We start from the raw sequence: 17,544 nt of genomic DNA, 5'->3' as shown, positions 1-17,544 counted from the left end.
TCGCCGAGATAGTCAGAAAAACCCGCACAGCTCCCGTTCTCGTGGGATTTCCGGGATAATAGCTATAGGTATCATATGTCCTTTCTCAAGTATAAAACTATATTTGTGTGGTAAAAATTCTTTTCCAAATCTTTTAAGTGTTTTAGGCGTGAAAAAGATACAAATAGAAAGACAGATTTACTTTCGCAGTTATAATAGGTAATAAATAATTGTATAGAAATATATAATTGTAGGTTAGACAGAACATTGTATAAATACTTCGTTGATTATCTTCTGTCTCAATAGTCTTGCTCGTGTAGAATAACATCAATTACATTATTAAGACTATAGCCGTGCCGCGCGGTTTCACCCGCAGACGAACCCGCGTGTAAAATCAAGTATTTCTAAAGCTCATGCGTTATTTTGATGACCTATATTCCTGTAAAGTTTCATCCCAATCCGCCTAGTAACAAACATCCATCCATGCATACTTACATACTTGATATGTAGCGTAATACCTGAAAGCTTCAGCAGGTATTTTTTAATGTTTCAATTAACAGAAGTCACATTGAAATTTCACAAGAGACACTCAATTAAGGATTAATATATTATCTACAACTAGGTAAAAAGTGAACTCCCATGTCCCCATGTGGGGTAAGGGGCAGATGCATTATACATCTGTTTCACTGATCGATTTTGTTTAGGGACAAGTAGGTGATCAGCCTTCTGTGTCCTGCCAGACCAAGACACCCACTCCACCCACTCCACCAGGAATCGAACCCAGGACTCCTTGGTTCTTCGCTCACGCGTCAACCACTGTACCAAGGAGGCGGTCATTACAACTAGGTAAGACTTTAAATTTTAATTATTCCATTCAGAACCGTACAGTGATCATGAAATTGGAGAACTCATTGACTACATTAGGCGCGGGACAGACACAAGCGGCGCGGCGCGTCGGGCGCACTGCCGGCGCGCATCGGGTGCGCTATTGGCTATTTCCAAAGTTCCTTCATACAAAATGTGGTGCAAAACAGATTGAAGAGGTGCGCTTATGGCACGCCCGCGCCCGCGCCGGTTGTGTTTGACCCGCGCCTTAGATTCCTATTTGGATTCGTTTGTTCCTATTTTGGTCCCATTGATTGATAGGATATGAAGTTTAAATTTTATGTGCACATATATTATGTAAGTAGATTGTTGGTTCATACTTACATAATAACATCAATTAGAGATAAATAGGTTTAACTATTGCAATGACCAAGATTATTATTTTAGCATTTTTAAAACTACGCAACAGATTTATTTATTAAAAATAGAGAGCAAGAAGAATATTTAACTCAATAATTTACCTATTTAATATATTGAACTTATGATACAGACCTATAAAAGCTTAAAATGCTCAATTTCATTTAAAAATTTCGATAATATACCTACTTCATATATATACTCAACTAGCTACTCCACGCGGTTTCACCCCCGTGGCTCCACTCCTGTTAGTCGTAGCGCGATGATTTATAGCCTATAGCCTTCTTCGATAAATGAGCTATCTAACACCGAAAGAATTTTTCATATCGAACTAGTAGTTCCTGAGATAAGCGCGTTCAAAACAACAAACTCTTCAGCTTTATAATATATTAGTATAGATTATAATTAGTATGACTAATTGCTATATTTAAAATCAATCTACATTTCTCATACATTCCAATAAAATTAAAATAGCACAACTAAAAACAGAAAAAATCGTAATAAAGACCAATATCCTTGATATTTGAATTGTTATTTATTAAGAAAAAATTAATTACAGTCTACTTGATTTGAGTTGAGTTCACTTCAAAACGTAATTTTATTAAGGTTAATTTTTATGTGATGGTATCTCGAAATTAGTAGCCATGCGAAAAAAAAATTCAAGGAAGTTCAAGTTATCTTAAATTTTAGGCAATTCTGTTTAAAATCGAAGTGTAATCTCACCCGAATTGTTCATGAAAAGTTGAGTTTGAGTTTAAGGTTATGCAAATCTTTTTCCTTGTGCACAATTTAATATACTTACTAATCTATAAACATCATAACCATTTTATATTTTTAATATTTTCCGAAGGATCTAGATTTTAGGTATATTTTTGTTGTTTATCTAAATAATAAATACTATCCTATTTTGAATTCATAATTGGACAACTTCCAAAATCAAGTTATCTCTAAGCTAGATAGCTGTGGAGCAACTTGATGTGGGCACCAAGGAAAATATAAATAATAATTCCTAAGTCTGGTTTTCATCACTTAGTCAGTTGCTAGACAAACAGCGATCTCCCAGTAGCAGCTATTCGTACAACACACATGGTTTCAAGCGGGGGAAGAAAAATCTATATTATATTAACCAAGTTTAAAGACAGATCATCATAAATACCACCACATCTTCGCTTACGAGCTGACGGGATCGTGGTCAAGTCTTTCGTCGTTCCCTGTATATTGTATAGAGCATACGTGTCAGATGTGAAACTTCTTTGGCAAGATTCAAAGATATCAAAATGGTCACCTTAGTCCATGACGTGACGGCGTTGCCATGACGTGACTTTAAAATTTTACTCTCAACTTGCGTAAAGAAGTTTCACTTCAAAAAAAGTTCACTAAGTACAGTAAATTCATAAAACCAAATCTCATTATTTTGTTCAAGTATGACAATGATAAGATTATCATAGAATATTATAGGGTAAAAGTGGGATAGATGCCCTACTTTTTGAAATTGCCTCATAATTTTAAATACATGAATCTTATACGAACACTTTGTATGAATATAGCTAGGTTAATTATCTGTTTTGAATTACTATATATATTTTTTATCCTATCATTTATAGATAATGTGTAATAAATATTTTTGTAGAACACCTTTTTTGAGGATAGATGCCTACCTAGTTGGATAGTTGCCCCACCATGAAAATACTAAGGAGGATAGATGCCTGCAGAGTGAGATAGATGCCTTACATACTCTATAAACGCGAAATCTAATAAAATTAATATGATAAACCAGCAAATGTCATGTTAACATAGTTGTTCTGTTGTCCAAGAATATAATTGCGCTCGCACTCCTTCTTTTCTTTTGTAATTTCGTGGCGTGGTTCTCCTACAATCAGTATAAGGACAGATCATTAATAAGTAAGTATACATAACAAAAAAAGCAAATTAAACGAGTAAAATCGGTTAATATAGAGAAAACCTCTGACGCAATCAGGTAAAAATATAAACAGTACTTGTGATTATCGATAATAACATGTACATATGTATTGAGGGATAGATGCCCTTAGAGGCCCCTAAGGGCATCTATCCCTCGAAAAAAAAGGGGCAACTATCCTTTTTGATAAGGATAGCTGCCCCAGTATTTTTTTTATTAAATAAAAACAAATGAGCCACTATTTTCACTTAGATTTGTACTTAATGAACCAGTGTATAGACATAATAAGAAATATAGTGAAATTTATTAATACTTATAAAGTTATGCAAAGGCAAATATCAACCTTTTTAAATTTTAACGTGTTCGTGAAGTTCGCCGCGGATATTATAACACACACTAGCGAAACACGTCTTCACCAAACAACAGCTCATGCGTACCCGAGGTGCGGGATGATAGGAGCTCCTATTTAAATCATTAATTCGTAGTCACGACTCTGGGAAGTGAGGTTTTTTGAAAATGAGGCATCTATCCCCGTGCGGCATCTATCCCACTTTTACCCTATCAATTACTTAAAACGTAATAGGTAGAAACTATATCAGATTTAATTAGATAAGTGTGCGTCCTGTTATGTGCAACCAGGCGTAATTTACACAGAGATTCTAGTGCCATATTGCATTATATTATCATACTATGGTTTTACATTTCATCTCATTCGTGATTATCCATGATTTTCTTTAATATGAAGAAAATTAAATAATTCGATTAATTTTATAAAGAGTATCATAATCGTTTAAGATCTCGTTTAACTAAATTTAACTTTAATTTGAATATCGATACCTTGACCCTGATTGCAAATTAAGTCTACTTTAATTTCCGTATTTATAAATATAATTAATTGTTCATATGGGATATACTGTTATAAAAAGAGTGATAGGCATATTAATTTTATTTGTATATTTTCTGAATGTCTGCTTTCATCGCTCATTTAGGAGTTAGGACACAGTCGCAGTCTACTCTTTTTTTCTCAGAAGCGTTTACAAATATTAAAACGCAGACAAAGTTGCGTGTAAAAATCTTGTATTTAAATTAAAAAAATACACAGAAAATCAAACTCTATTTTGTTCTCTGGTTAATTATATTGTTATAGTCTATCAATTATTTTAATGTTAGATACAATAATCGTTGTATTTTTCCTGTTATATAATACCATAGTTTTAGTATGAAACAACGAAAAAATTACCAATGCCATACTATTCATTTAAAATCTTAATGGATTATATTTCGACCTCCATTTGTTTCCGTATGGTTTCTAATTTTGTCTATATTTCTGATAAAGTAACACATTCAACGTCTATGTTCTCCAAGGTCAGTATATGGCATTAAATCTATTGTAATTTAGATGTGACCTCACTAAACAAATAAGCTAACTGCATCTCTTTAAAAATGTTAAAAAGGAAATCATCACTATCACTACATAGTATAAAACAAAGTCGCTTTCTCTGTCCCTATGTCCTTTTGTATGCTTAAATCTTTAAAACTACGAAACGGATTTTGATGCGTTTTTTTTAATAGATAGAATAATTCTAGAGGAAGGTTTTAGTAGGTAGGTATATAATTAATAAGGTTTTAGGCAAAGCGGCGAGCGGTAAGCTAGTAGAAAATATTTTTTATTTGTGTACCTAGTGTGGTACCTACCCAGCATTTGTTAATTCAGTCTAAAATCTATCTCTCTACTAAATGTTATAATATAATACTAGCTTTCGCCCCCCCCCCCCCCCCCGGGATCGCCCGCGCAGTCAAAGAATAACCCGCATAGTTCCCGTTCCGTGGGATTTCCGGGATAAAACCTATCCTATTTCCCGGGATAAAAAGTAGCCTATGTCCTTTCTCGGATATCAAAATATCTCTATACCAAATTTCATGCAAATTGGTTCAGTAGTTAAGGCGTGATTGAGTACCTAACAGTCAGACAGACAGAGTTACTTTCGCATTTATAATATTAGTATGGATTATCATAATATTATATCCATCAACTAGTTTTCTATAAATTTATAGTTTTCTATACCTTCATTTTCAATTTTTTTTTTAAATTTTCAAAATTAAGTAGATTCTGTACTCGTTATTTTTTTTATAGCGAGCTATTAAATTTTCTTTGATTCGAAAGAGCATAATGAAGAGGTGGGAAAATTTCTATAAGCAGGTAATATTTACATAAATATAGGTTGCAGGTATATAATATTTATAAGGAAAATTATTCAAATAATAATAATAATCACATAATAACATACGTTTATATAACATAAAACTTATATTTATTGTCCTAATTAGACATTTTACATATTTCTTATTACGCAGTAGGTAAGTACCAACTTAAACTATATTAGGAGGTCTTAGAATTATCTTAAATAATAATTTATTTCATTACATTAAGAAACGATACATAATATTATGATTATATAGTTTAAAAACTATGAATATTGAATACCTATGTAAAGCATAACAATAATACTTCGAGTTCCTTTAAAAAGCTTCGGTTGATAGAAAAAAGCCTATTTTATTTTTCTATAATTTTATAATTCTAATAATAGATATATAAAGCATTATTTACATTATTGTAACGGTTTATAAATAAAACAAGTCGTAATTTTTAAATTATAAAATGTTTAATTTGTACCTCATCATATTATTATATTTTAAAGAGGTCACATTTTTGTTGAATCTGTCCTAAAGAGTCTGTAGATAATATAATAATACCTGCACCTCCGATTTCTGACAAACATGTAAATTAGACACAGTGTTAAGTTTCATAGGGGTATAGTTTTATTTTATTCTTCAGCTAAACATTAGTTTTGTGACGTGAAAATGAAAAACACGAAAATATACCGAAGTGGGCCAAAATCAGTGTTTGTTACTCTGTTAATATTATAAATTTAAAATTGATCTTACGACTCCAATATATTTTATACAAACTTACTACATAAGAATATATTGTATCTTCTGTTTCTATATAGGTAGATATAGCGTATGATAATTAAATCACATTGAGTTGCAATAACTCTATCGCCCAATAAAGTATTGGGCATTAACATATGACAATCAGTACTTTGGTATAGGTACTTCAAGTAATTCGTCGTACGGTACCGCATCGAAGAATTTCTTCGCCGTTTCTATGGTAACGTTCATAGCATAGTCGACCACTGGTTGTCCAAACTCTTCTGTTACGATCTTCCAGTTTTCATTGAGAAATTGTAATACTGTGTTGCCTGAAATCAAAGAAAACATATTAAAAATAGGTGTATTTTGTTATAGCACACCCACATTAGTTTTTGAAATCTTAAATTAACTTTAACGTAAAAAGCTTTAAAATAAAATAGAATGAAACTAGTACCAGTTTTTGTCTGGCAAAGGATATAATCATGAAACCAAAAGAAAATAGGTCAGTGAAACAGATGTGAAACGCATTTGATCTATAAAGGGACAAGGGACTTTAACGACATCCTTACGATATGCATCCTTTATTTCTCTACACTGAATTTGTTATTTGTGTACAAGATGACTGCTCTGGTTTTGCCCGTAGATAGGAACTCAAAATATTCCAGATTAGTAACAATATACATTAAGTTCACTAGTAACATATCACCTAGCTATGTTTTTTAGCAAAAACATTACATGATGGCTGTAAATCTGGTAAATTCAAGTAACGGGAAAATTGGCATAATATATAGGTACTAACTACATATAAATTTATGTCTCTCATTGGTGCAGAAGTAGCATAATATATTACTATTGTTAATGTAAAATAAACAATACATACTTAGCTCAGGATTCCCTTTGAACAAATTGTTGATTGTATAATGCACTCTATCGCCATAGTCGAAGGCATATCTATAATTCTTTATGCCGAAGTGATCGCGTCCCTCCGAGTCCTTGAAGTACTTCGTCTTTATATTCAGTTTTATTATGGAGTTAACTGTAATTCGAATGGAAATCGTAAAATTTTACGCGTTTCAACATTAGATAGGGATTATTATGCACATGGGATCTGGATGCGAAATTGATAAACAATGTTTTGGCAATTCTTTCATAATTATATTTGTTTACAGAGTAATATCAAATCAATCAATCAATGTTCATGTACGTTATGATTTACTTAATCTAATTTAATTAAATTATTGTATAAATTTAGACTTTTTCTGGAATAAATAATTACTACCTAGGAGTTTATATTGTAATTGGATCTTATTTCTATATACCATTATATACATTACATTTTAAATAAACTAAACAGTAAAAACACACGTTACATACCGATTTTTATTTTAGAATCTCCCTCGCCGTTTATAGGGAAGAGTAGCAATCTTCCAACAGCTGTATATTTTCCTTTAATCGTTATGTTACATCGTATTTCCAATATAAATATATTTCTCTCTAAGTATGCTCTGAAATACAGAAAAAGAAATAAAACAATAAAGATCTGATTTCAAAAATATGCTTATAAAATAGCAAAGCCTACATCATTTTACATTATTAGGTAGGTAGGTAGGTATACATATTAGCTCTGATTTAATTAAAAAACTTATAAAACTAATTGCAATTTGAACACGCCGCCTTTTCGTATCCACGCAGCCATAAAAATGTGTATTCAAATTTGGACAAAAATTTATTAATGAATCAAAACATGAATCAATAAATTTTAAGATGGATTTTTTTATTCGATCCGCTTGCGAAAACTCTCACGTTAAAATATAAGCTTTTTCCAAAAAAGTCGAAGGGCCTTTGGTTCCTTGAAATCTCTACTTTCTGATGGTGTAAAAAAAAATGTTGTGCTTGTGTGGTTTTATGAAACCACGGTAAAAGTGAAACTGTTCGAACGGTTCCGAACACTGCTTTGTGTAGCGCATGTCGCGTGACGGTCGGCTGCCGAGTAGGTATACCTACTGCCGCGATACACGCGACATGCGCTACACAGACCAAAAAGTTTGAGACGATGTAATAAAAGTTTCACTTTAAATATAAGTACATTACCATAATAAAAGTTCTCAGAAAATGCATACAAAATAATAATATATTCAACATGCTAAAATAGCTTATGATAATCTACAGAGCTAATAATGATTGGCTGTAGGTTTGGCTAATTTATATTTATTCAATACGGAAAATTTAATATTCACTGTGGAATACTATTTGAGGTGCAACTGCCATTTATAATCGGATATTAGTGGTTTATTTCTATGTTAAAATTCTGTATTGCACGCCTCATAAGCGAAGCGTTGAGGTGGGTAGGTTCTACTGTCACTTCGCGCAAAACATCTGATTTTTCAAACTTAAAATGTCTTTATGTATCATACATTGCACTTGTAAGATAATACATACACACACATATTAAGAAAAAACACTATTTTTAACGTTCATGATATTTTTGATGTCATTTTTGTTATTTAAACTAGTTAAAAAACAGTTTAAAAAAGTTCTGTCTTGGACGTCCGTGTGTCTGTATGTGCGGATCCTTTTTCTTGTTAACACGATAGCGACCGAAATACTTTACTAATCGAGTCTTTTTTTTTCTCTTACGCTTGAGTATGCTCAGGAATAGAACCCTTTCATTTTTCAGGGTCTGATTCGATGTAGTTTAATTGTTATTAAATAAACAAAAATAATAATTAATAAATATTTATTAAAAAAAAAATTATGAGGCGTGCACTTTTGGATTTTCCAAATTATTTAGTTATTATTTACAAGGATTTTTGTATGTAATTCTAAATAAAAATACATGAGATTCTTGGATTAAATGATAGGTATTATCTCTTGCGCATTATTTTTTTTGTATACAAATTGGTTATTATGTCATTAGTTACTGTGATATCTTTGCTCATCAAATCTTAGCTTAATAACTGACAGTCTATTAAATTAACTATGTATTTTCAAGAGATTATTGAATTAAACATATTGCATATTTTATTAAAGATAAACAAACTTAATTTGCCGGTAGATATAAGACAACAACTAAATCAATGCTTTATAAAAGTATGTCAATTAATTTACGTTACTCGATTAACGTTTTTAAATAACCTCTATGATTATTGACTGCAAACAGAACATTCAGTTCATGAAATAAATATATATGAGTTTGTCATCTAGTTATTTCCTTGCAATCCGAGCTGCACTTATGTTCATAGTTTATGCGATTACCTCGTTCTGTATTGGCACTAATTTCTTGAGTTCATACGAATAAAATCAATACTGATTGTTTAAGTGAATTGGAAGCGCGTTTCACAATGAATACTAGTTAAAAGCCGTCAAGTAAATATAATTATTGCAAACACGTTTGACAAATAGGTAACTAGTAGAATTTTTAGTAGATAAGTCTTGTATTCTTCAGAAAAAAAATACTTACATGTAATTAATTAATATTTTTTTATGAGATGTTAGAGGTTAGAATAATCCAAGAGGATAACGAGATTTATAAAGAATAGCTAGAAACATTAAAATAAATAGATAAAAAGTAAGAATTACTACTTAATAATTATGAACAAGAAATATTTGCTCTTTTACATTTATTTCATGAACGTATGAGACGTTAATTCGATTAGTTATTAAAACAAGGCGTTCTAATAATCATCAATTAAATGAACATTGCAAGTATTAATTTCAAGTATTTTCAGTGATTTCTTTATGAAAAATCACAATTGATTAGCCACGAAGATAAAGTTTATGTATCCTTAGTAGGTATGATAATAATTTATAAGTGTTTTATGCCTAGGGTTTTTAGTTGTAGGTACTGAATATTTTTATGATACCTACTGAATTTATACGTCAAAGCCTTTATTATAAACGTTACAATACACACATGATATTTTATACACGTAAATGTTCTATAGCTCTAAAGTTACAATCAATAACGAACTTTCATAATGTTTAACAAAGGAAGTGAATATCTGCAGTGGGCAGTGGTTCGGATAGCATGCAAATAGTAGTGCCTACTAATTTAAAATAGCAATTACGAGTTCCCGCGTTTACTTACTCAACGTTTAGCACTTGACATTTCCGTAGCCCCGTGACCTTCCCATCTAGGAACGTGACCTTGACCCCTGGTAGCTGAATTGGCAGCTCTTCGATGATGAAAGGGTCCAAGGCCGGTACTCCAAGATGAGGTAGACCTTTGGAGAACTCTGGTATGGCATCTTGGGTGGCTTGAACTAAACAGGAAGACTCTGTGTTGTTGCAGGGGTGAATGAAGTCGGCTGGAAAATATAACGTCGTCGTGAGTTTTCTTAGATTTATATTTTGTGAAAGTAACTGTATTAAAAATTATACGTTACGCTTAATACTATACTTTTCATCATAATTAGGTAGGGATGATAAAGAGATTAGTAGATTAGATTAGAACATATTAATATTTTAAGTTTTTAAATTAAGTAGTTACCTAGATATAATATATTTTATTTTCTAAATATAGGAACAGAATGAAATAACACGATGGTTAAATAAAATAATTTCTGGGAAGCTCTAAAACGAAATAAAATAAAAGTTTTCAGCAGAAATAACTTGAAACTCTGACAAAAAGATTGAATGACTGTAAATCAAACGTAAAAAATAGGAGAAACTTTTCCAGCAGTTCTGTATTTATAATTGTTTTGTATTTATCGTGAAATCAACCATATTTTATTGATTTTTACCATTATGTAACCAAATTCTTAATATAATTTACTGTATGTAATGGGAGAGATTTCAGAGATCATAGAGTAGATTATTATCAATATTCTCTAGATTTATGTCAATCATTTTAAGTAATTAAATAATCAAAGAATGATTTTGTCTGAAATAAATTATCTTGCATTCAACATTGTTGAATGTAATATAAATAGCTAATCACGCGATATGAAACTCTCACAATTCGAGAACCAATTCGGTCAGGGTTAGTCTTATTACTTATTCAGTATACCTAATTACCTATAGCTGATTTAGTTTTAGAGTAAACAAAACAAAGAAAGGGTATTAAGTTTTGGACCTTTTTTTATAGTGGGCAAATCTTCTAAAGATACCCACGGCCCCCGGGGAAGGAGCCGTGGGTTATGTCGGATTCTTACCGACTAAAACCCCACTGTGTTCCATCGAGCCGCTTTAATGATGGGGCCGCGGGTATTGGTTGGAATTCTTCCAGGTAATTGCGTATTAGGTTCCTTTCTTACTTTGGATTACTCTGTTCTATAACATTCTGCTATCATCTTATAATACCTAGTATTCAAAGGTGAACGTTTGGCAGGATAAGTTGAGGTTGGATGTTCCTCCCCCATGAAAAAAGGAGTTAAAATTCGGCGTGAGGTTAATTAAAATCTGCAGTAGACGTGACTTTTCTTTTAAACAAACAGTAATCATTGTTTTAATAAGGTTTTAATATACATAAACGTCGATAAAAACACTCAATTAATCCGTTGGATTGTATTCATCATCAATACTGAATTCGATTATTTTTAATACAAAAAAATAACGTTGTTTTGAGAAATCCGATTACAATGCGCAATAAATTATCCTGAAATGCTCATCTGATTATATCTAAAACCAATTCATTATATTCGTTTAACTCTATACACTATAGAAATACTTTTATCAAATGGTGTTTATTATAACAATCACGCGACAATAGCCCAACCGTAGTTCCAATGATTTCATCAAAGTCATCATCATTACCGCCTGTAATTGCGATTATTATCAAATGAATTACATTCATGTTGGCCTGTGACACACATAACAGTATCATAAAGTTTAGTAAGTCCACATTGCGCTGCTGTTGCAATGCTATTTCGCGATGTGTGCACGCGATGCTTAAATATTTTTATACTTCATATAAACATGATGAAGATTGTAAAATATACTGAATTTCTTTTGTGCTATGCACATACATCTCTATGTAAAAATGAATCCCTATTTCCCTTGGTCACGGCATCACGCGAAAACGACTGGACCGATTTCGATAATTCTTTTTTATTGTCAGGAGAAGGATCTTATGAAAGAAAACCTTTAGAAATTTTTTTCAGGCATAAAAAAATAAGAAAACATAATGTCTATTTCACTTCACGCGTCTGTCTCAAACCACGAGCTGCTCGGATATTAATGTTGTTTTGCTTTATCATAAGGAAATGGCCATACTTTGTGCTTTAATAAATAGTTATATTATGTACTTTTATACAACTAAACTTACGCTATTCGAGAATGCGTAACATACCTGTTTTTTATTATATTAATTTTGAAGGATATATAATAATTAATAATAGATATATTAGTATATAGTACCTATGTACCTAATATAAGATTTCTGCCCGCGGCGCTCGTCACACAATCAGGAAAGCCGATCACCATAAAAACTTTCATCTCCTATTTTATCCTCTTCAAGTTTTATTTTTGCCATAAAAACTCTTCAGGCTATTGCCAAGATCCCATACTTACATTCTCAGAAAATACTAGCAAAATGTGTAAAAATTAATTCAACTGTTTAGACCCATAAACGAAATTAATACTATAATTTATTTTTGTAAATTTGTCAAATACTTCTGAATTTTTATTTTATGTTTAGTCCTGATTTTTATTCAATTTACAATTTATTATTACTAGGTATATTTTCTTATTTCAAATCGTGTAATGGATATATTTAGACCATATACAGACCAAAAATATAAGTCCATTAAAAGAACGTTTCTATGTAGTACACATTACAAGCCAAGATCGTACTCGCTAACACTTCACGCAGATAGTCCCGGTTTAAATTTCGTGTATATTATGTTCCCATCAAGTTACTAAAGCATAATAATTAATCTGATTACTGAAATAGAAACCATACGATACCGCTTAAGCTAATAAGAAAAGTTTTCCGTGCACAGTGAGTTCGACACGGTTAAACTTTATGTATACACTGTCAAAGTAAAGTAGTATTTATTGGTATACATAATACAGAGCTTATATTATGGAGATAAAATATAAAGTTTCGTTTGCAAATTTGAACGACAAAGCGATTTTATAACATGCTTTTTAATATGTGCCAGCAGGTTTAATATTGTATCAAAAATTCTTGGTGTTTAACTTATGCAGTGTATGATACGATATAAGCAAGGGGTTTGGCTTTCGAATGTTGGCACTATGCAATAAGAAATAATAATGAGTTTCATCTCGACACCTTACTTATGAATAAAATAATCAAGATTGTGTACTTGATAATTTAACAGCAATTTGTGTAAAGATGTTTCATAATATAAGGAAAGAAGAATCACTACAAACAAGAGCTATTTAGGCTTACCTAAATACTTCGTAGTTGGTAAAATAAACAAACATGAGTACAGGTATCTTCTAGTAGACCGTATTATCAATTTAATTGGAGTTAAAAGATTAAATCAATAATTAAATAAATATAACGGTATTAAAGCAAAAGTGTTAAATAACTATATTAGTGTTAACTACAAGGGAATAACAATTTACATATCTAGGGCGCCTATTAGGCGATGACCTCAAAAGTTATATTGGCAGACTAGTATCGTAGGTCGGGGGTAGTAAAAGCGATTAAATATTGTGGGTATTTAAAATTTTAGCCGCATAATAATTATTATGTGACGACGTGACGTAATGGGATTTTGACATTTTCTTATCTTTTATTTTACTACTTTGGTGTAAATATTGAATTTAATAATTATTTAATATATTTTATAAAGGTAGTTTTTTTAGTTCGAACTTCTTTAATTTGCGATATTAATCTATGGGGTCTACAATCATAATTTCATTCCAATTGGCTCTATTTTCTGACAACATATATTCATTAATTCTGATAAATAGGTATTCATAAAGTTTTTTTGTTTTAATTAATAACGTTGCGTAATCTATTTTACCTATGCAGTATGCATTTATATTGCCATGGTGGTAAATATCACATAAGGAAGTTGTCAAACGATCAAGAAATTCTAGTATCTTAATAAATACTGTTCGCAAGAGTACCTTCTTTTCTGATTCCATCACAATTTTATGATTTGTCAACTAAGTTGTTAACATACTCGGGATATTAAAAAAAAAAAATGTTTATTTGGTTATGCTCTTTGTAATGGTAATGAATGGTCATTGTGCAAATAATGTGAACTTAACTCGACAAATGACGTTTTGTGACAATATTGCGGAATCAGTTCACTCATTTTCAAATAGTAGTAATTTGTATTAGTAGTAATTTGGGTCAAGGTCAATGTCCAATTATTTTGAAAACTCCATTTTTGCGGTTTTACAATAATGTCATGGTTATGTTCTTGAAGAAAACTACTAATAATTTTATGCCTGAATTAATGTACGACGTAACGTATGTTATTATCACGAGTCGCAAATATAAATTAATCTCAAATTAACGAAGAACGAGGCGAGTTTTTGATTGTATGAGAGTCGAGCCATTTAAAATACAATAAGTATGAACTACTACGTGGTGGTAGGACTGATAACGTTAACAGTATTATTCGAATTTTACTATTTTCCTATGAAAATCGCTTTGACATAATATTGTCACTTTAAATACCAAAAAAAAAAACCATAATTAACATTTTAAATTTATGCCATAGTCTAGAAATTCTCTTAGATGGCCTTAACGAAAAATCTTTAACGAACCGGTTCATTAAAATAATGCCTCGTCGTAAAGCTAGCCAAGCACGAAAATTGAATTTTTGATTGACAAACATCCACTTATGTTAAGAAATTTGCAGTGCATGCATGATTACCTACTACTGTTTATAGATGAGTAAGTGCTTTGCATACGAAATGAGGTGACTTCGAGTTTTTAAAGTACCTATATTTTGGAATATATTTTTTAATTTAGTCGACTCTCGGCCTATATATCACAGACGGCGTGGTGTGGATATATGGTGTCAACCTTTTGACTGAAAGCTTTTGTTTTTGTTAATTGTAAGTTAAATTAATTAAAATTAAAAACACAATTAAAAAGGTTTTAAGGAAACCAATTTCATTTCGAATTTTGATTTTTCAATTAATTTTTCTAATTATACTTAAACGATTTAAGACGAATTTTTAATATTTTTGCCCATTTAGTTTAATCGCTTAATAATAACTCGATCGCGTACAAAATTAAATCAAATGCCCTTATTAGAAAACTTACGCGCTAGCCGGCCCGAACACACACTCACGAAGGACGCCGCTACCGCCACAAAATATAAACCATATCTCTCACACATTGCAACTGTTCACTGAAAATATCACAGAACAATACGCCCGATTAGGAATCCGAGGACTCAAAAGTGACCTTCGTGTCTTACTTCTTATGTTAATATAATCTTTCTCATTTTCGGTTGCATAAATTCAGGCAGCCGTTTGCCAATGATGTACGTTTTTCACGCAACACTGGACGCAAATCCGTTTTATAATGTACTTAATACTAGGCACCGGACTGTATGCGGTTAGGTGCGTACATATTCTGTACCTAAATGTTGAGGCAATGTCGCGAACCCCACTATTTTATCCAACGTTACTTAACACGCGTCCTTTGCTTAACTGGGTTTTTCTGTTTTCATTAAAATTATTATCAATTTTCCCACTGACAGAGCTCCAAATATTCACTGAGTTACTTTACGTATAATCGATTCTGTAATGTGTTGCAATTTAACAGCAACGATTTGTTCTTTATGATTCCAACCGCTCGTTGTTAAATTTAACCGGCTTAAATATAAAACAATGAAAACGTACTGAACGTTAGAACTTATGTGTAACAGTAATGTTAATATTTAAGGAATTGTTATGTTTGTTTAAACGAGCACCATAAAATTAACCAGTAAAGGCTTTTGTGGTCTTTAGTACTAGAGTGACCTTAACGTGAGTTGCATATTAAATAACATAAATATACGAATTTATTCAAATAATAACAATGTAAAAAGAACTCTATGTGACATACATTTATTACAAGAATTTTTTTTATCACTAGTAGCGTTCCACGGTTTGAGTTTGAGATTGAAATTATCTTTAACTTTATCCTTATGAAATATGAGAATAAATAGTAGCCTTAGTTACTCCTTATTATATCGGCTATTTGTCAGTAAAAGTCCCATCAAAATCGGTCCGTCTATTATGGTACATGTACCGTGTAGACATCTATGTGCATTGTGCATGTAGTAAAGATCCGTTATTTTAATTTATAAAAAAATCCAATTATATTATTGGTAAATTAGTTGCATCCTCACAGAATAACACCGTTTCGTATAAAATGTACTTAACGGATCATTAATCATAACAAATAAATTCATTAACCTTTAGGGCATTTAGGAATAACGTCATTAGGAAAAACAATTTCCTACTAGTAATAGTGTTTATGATTTAAACTGCTAGCAGACAATTACTTCCACGATGATGTAGCGATATAAGCATGACGTTAATTCATTAAATTAAATAAAAAATGAATAATAGATGATTACAGTATTAGATAATATATGATTTAGTAGTTTCATCAAGGAATAACATGATAAATTATCATACATTAATATTAATAAGAAGAACCATAAAGATAGAAGAAGAGTAAGTAAAGAAATTGTATTAAATGTTTAAAATATTGTCTATATTATAAAGAGGAAAGGTTTGTAATTATGTATGTATGTATGTATGGTTTTCACGCATAAACTACATATCAACTGCACATAGGCTAGGTTTTATTCCGGAAATCCCACGGGAACGGTAGATACGCAGGTTTTTCTTTGAAAACGCGGGCGAAGCCGTGGGCGGAAAGATAGTATTTAATCAATCATCACATTTTGGCTTTAACGTATTTCTCGTAATAGTTCTACCTGTTACAACTTGGATTAATTACAGGAAAAATTATCCTCTTATTAATTTCGTATGGATATTTTAAAGTTAATAAAATAATATACTACTACCATCTACATAGGTACTTTATAAAATGACTAGTGGTCCGCCCCGGCTTCGCTCGTGGTACATATTTCGCAATTAAAGATAGCCTATGTCCTTTCTCGGGTATCAAAATATCTCCATACCAAACATGCAAATTGGTTCGGTAGTTTAGGCGTGATTGAGTAACAGACAGACAGACAGAGTTACTTTCGCATTTATAATATTAGTATGGATAAATAATGATTAATTAACAAGCGCATCAAATATATAACTTTGTGAGAATATTTTTACGACTTCACTAAAGTTATGAAAAATAAGGCTTATTATTATCTCCCGCAAAGACGTTTATTGTTGAGTATTGTATATGAAATTGCGTTACATCAGGGTATGAAAGCGGCGAAGAGCATAAAAACTAGTCTTTCATATAAAAATTCAATGAGGAATATGAGGTTCTTTATTCTTAAAGATTTGCAATGGCAAGAAAAGACGAATCAAAAATTGAATCAAATGACAAAACTAATCAAATACTTATAATATAA

The 17,544-nt window shown here is 31.2% G+C and overlaps 1 protein-coding gene and 1 long non-coding RNA gene across 2 annotated transcripts in view; one reads left to right on the top strand and one right to left on the bottom strand.

Moving 5' to 3' along the window:
• The window catches only part of LOC149482901 (uncharacterized), a 109,731-nt gene that overhangs the window by 14,876 nt on the left and 77,311 nt on the right, over positions 1-17,544 (top strand). The gene's annotated exons all lie outside the window — the stretch shown is intronic.
• LOC149482907 (circadian clock-controlled protein daywake-like) lies at positions 5,412-15,606 on the bottom strand. The gene is made up of 5 exons (XM_089703081.1): positions 15,270-15,606; positions 10,161-10,380; positions 7,448-7,578; positions 6,954-7,109; positions 5,412-6,402 (listed from the first exon to the last, which is right to left on the bottom strand). Exons 1-5 carry the CDS (start codon positions 15,343-15,345, stop codon positions 6,236-6,238), a joined length of 750 nt encoding a protein of 249 aa, XP_089559207.1. The 5' UTR covers positions 15,346-15,606; the 3' UTR covers positions 5,412-6,235.

The sequence above is a fragment of the Colias philodice genome, chromosome 14, assembly GCF_061535455.1.
Source record: "Colias philodice isolate Cphi_HAF_F1 chromosome 14, ilColPhil1 Martin Lab GWU primary, whole genome shotgun sequence".
NCBI lineage: Eukaryota > Metazoa > Arthropoda > Insecta > Lepidoptera > Pieridae > Colias > Colias philodice.
The sequence above is the reverse complement of the archived record's forward strand: the minus strand, read 5'-3'. Positions and strand labels throughout refer to the sequence as shown.

Bases quoted from the DNA above. Each gene is read 5' to 3' on its own strand.
- LOC149482907 (XM_089703081.1), bottom strand. From the start codon at position 15,345: ATGTGTGAGAGATATGGTTTATATTTTGTGGCGGTAGCGGCGTCCTTC. The intron at 10,381-15,269 runs GTAAGTTTTCTA...TATATTTTCCAG, and splicing joins GTGTTCGGGCCGGCTAGCGC to CCGACTTCATTCACCCCTGC. The intron at 7,579-10,160 runs GTAAGTAAACGC...TCTGTATTTCAG, and splicing joins TGTCAAGTGCTAAACGTTGA to AGCATACTTAGAGAGAAATA.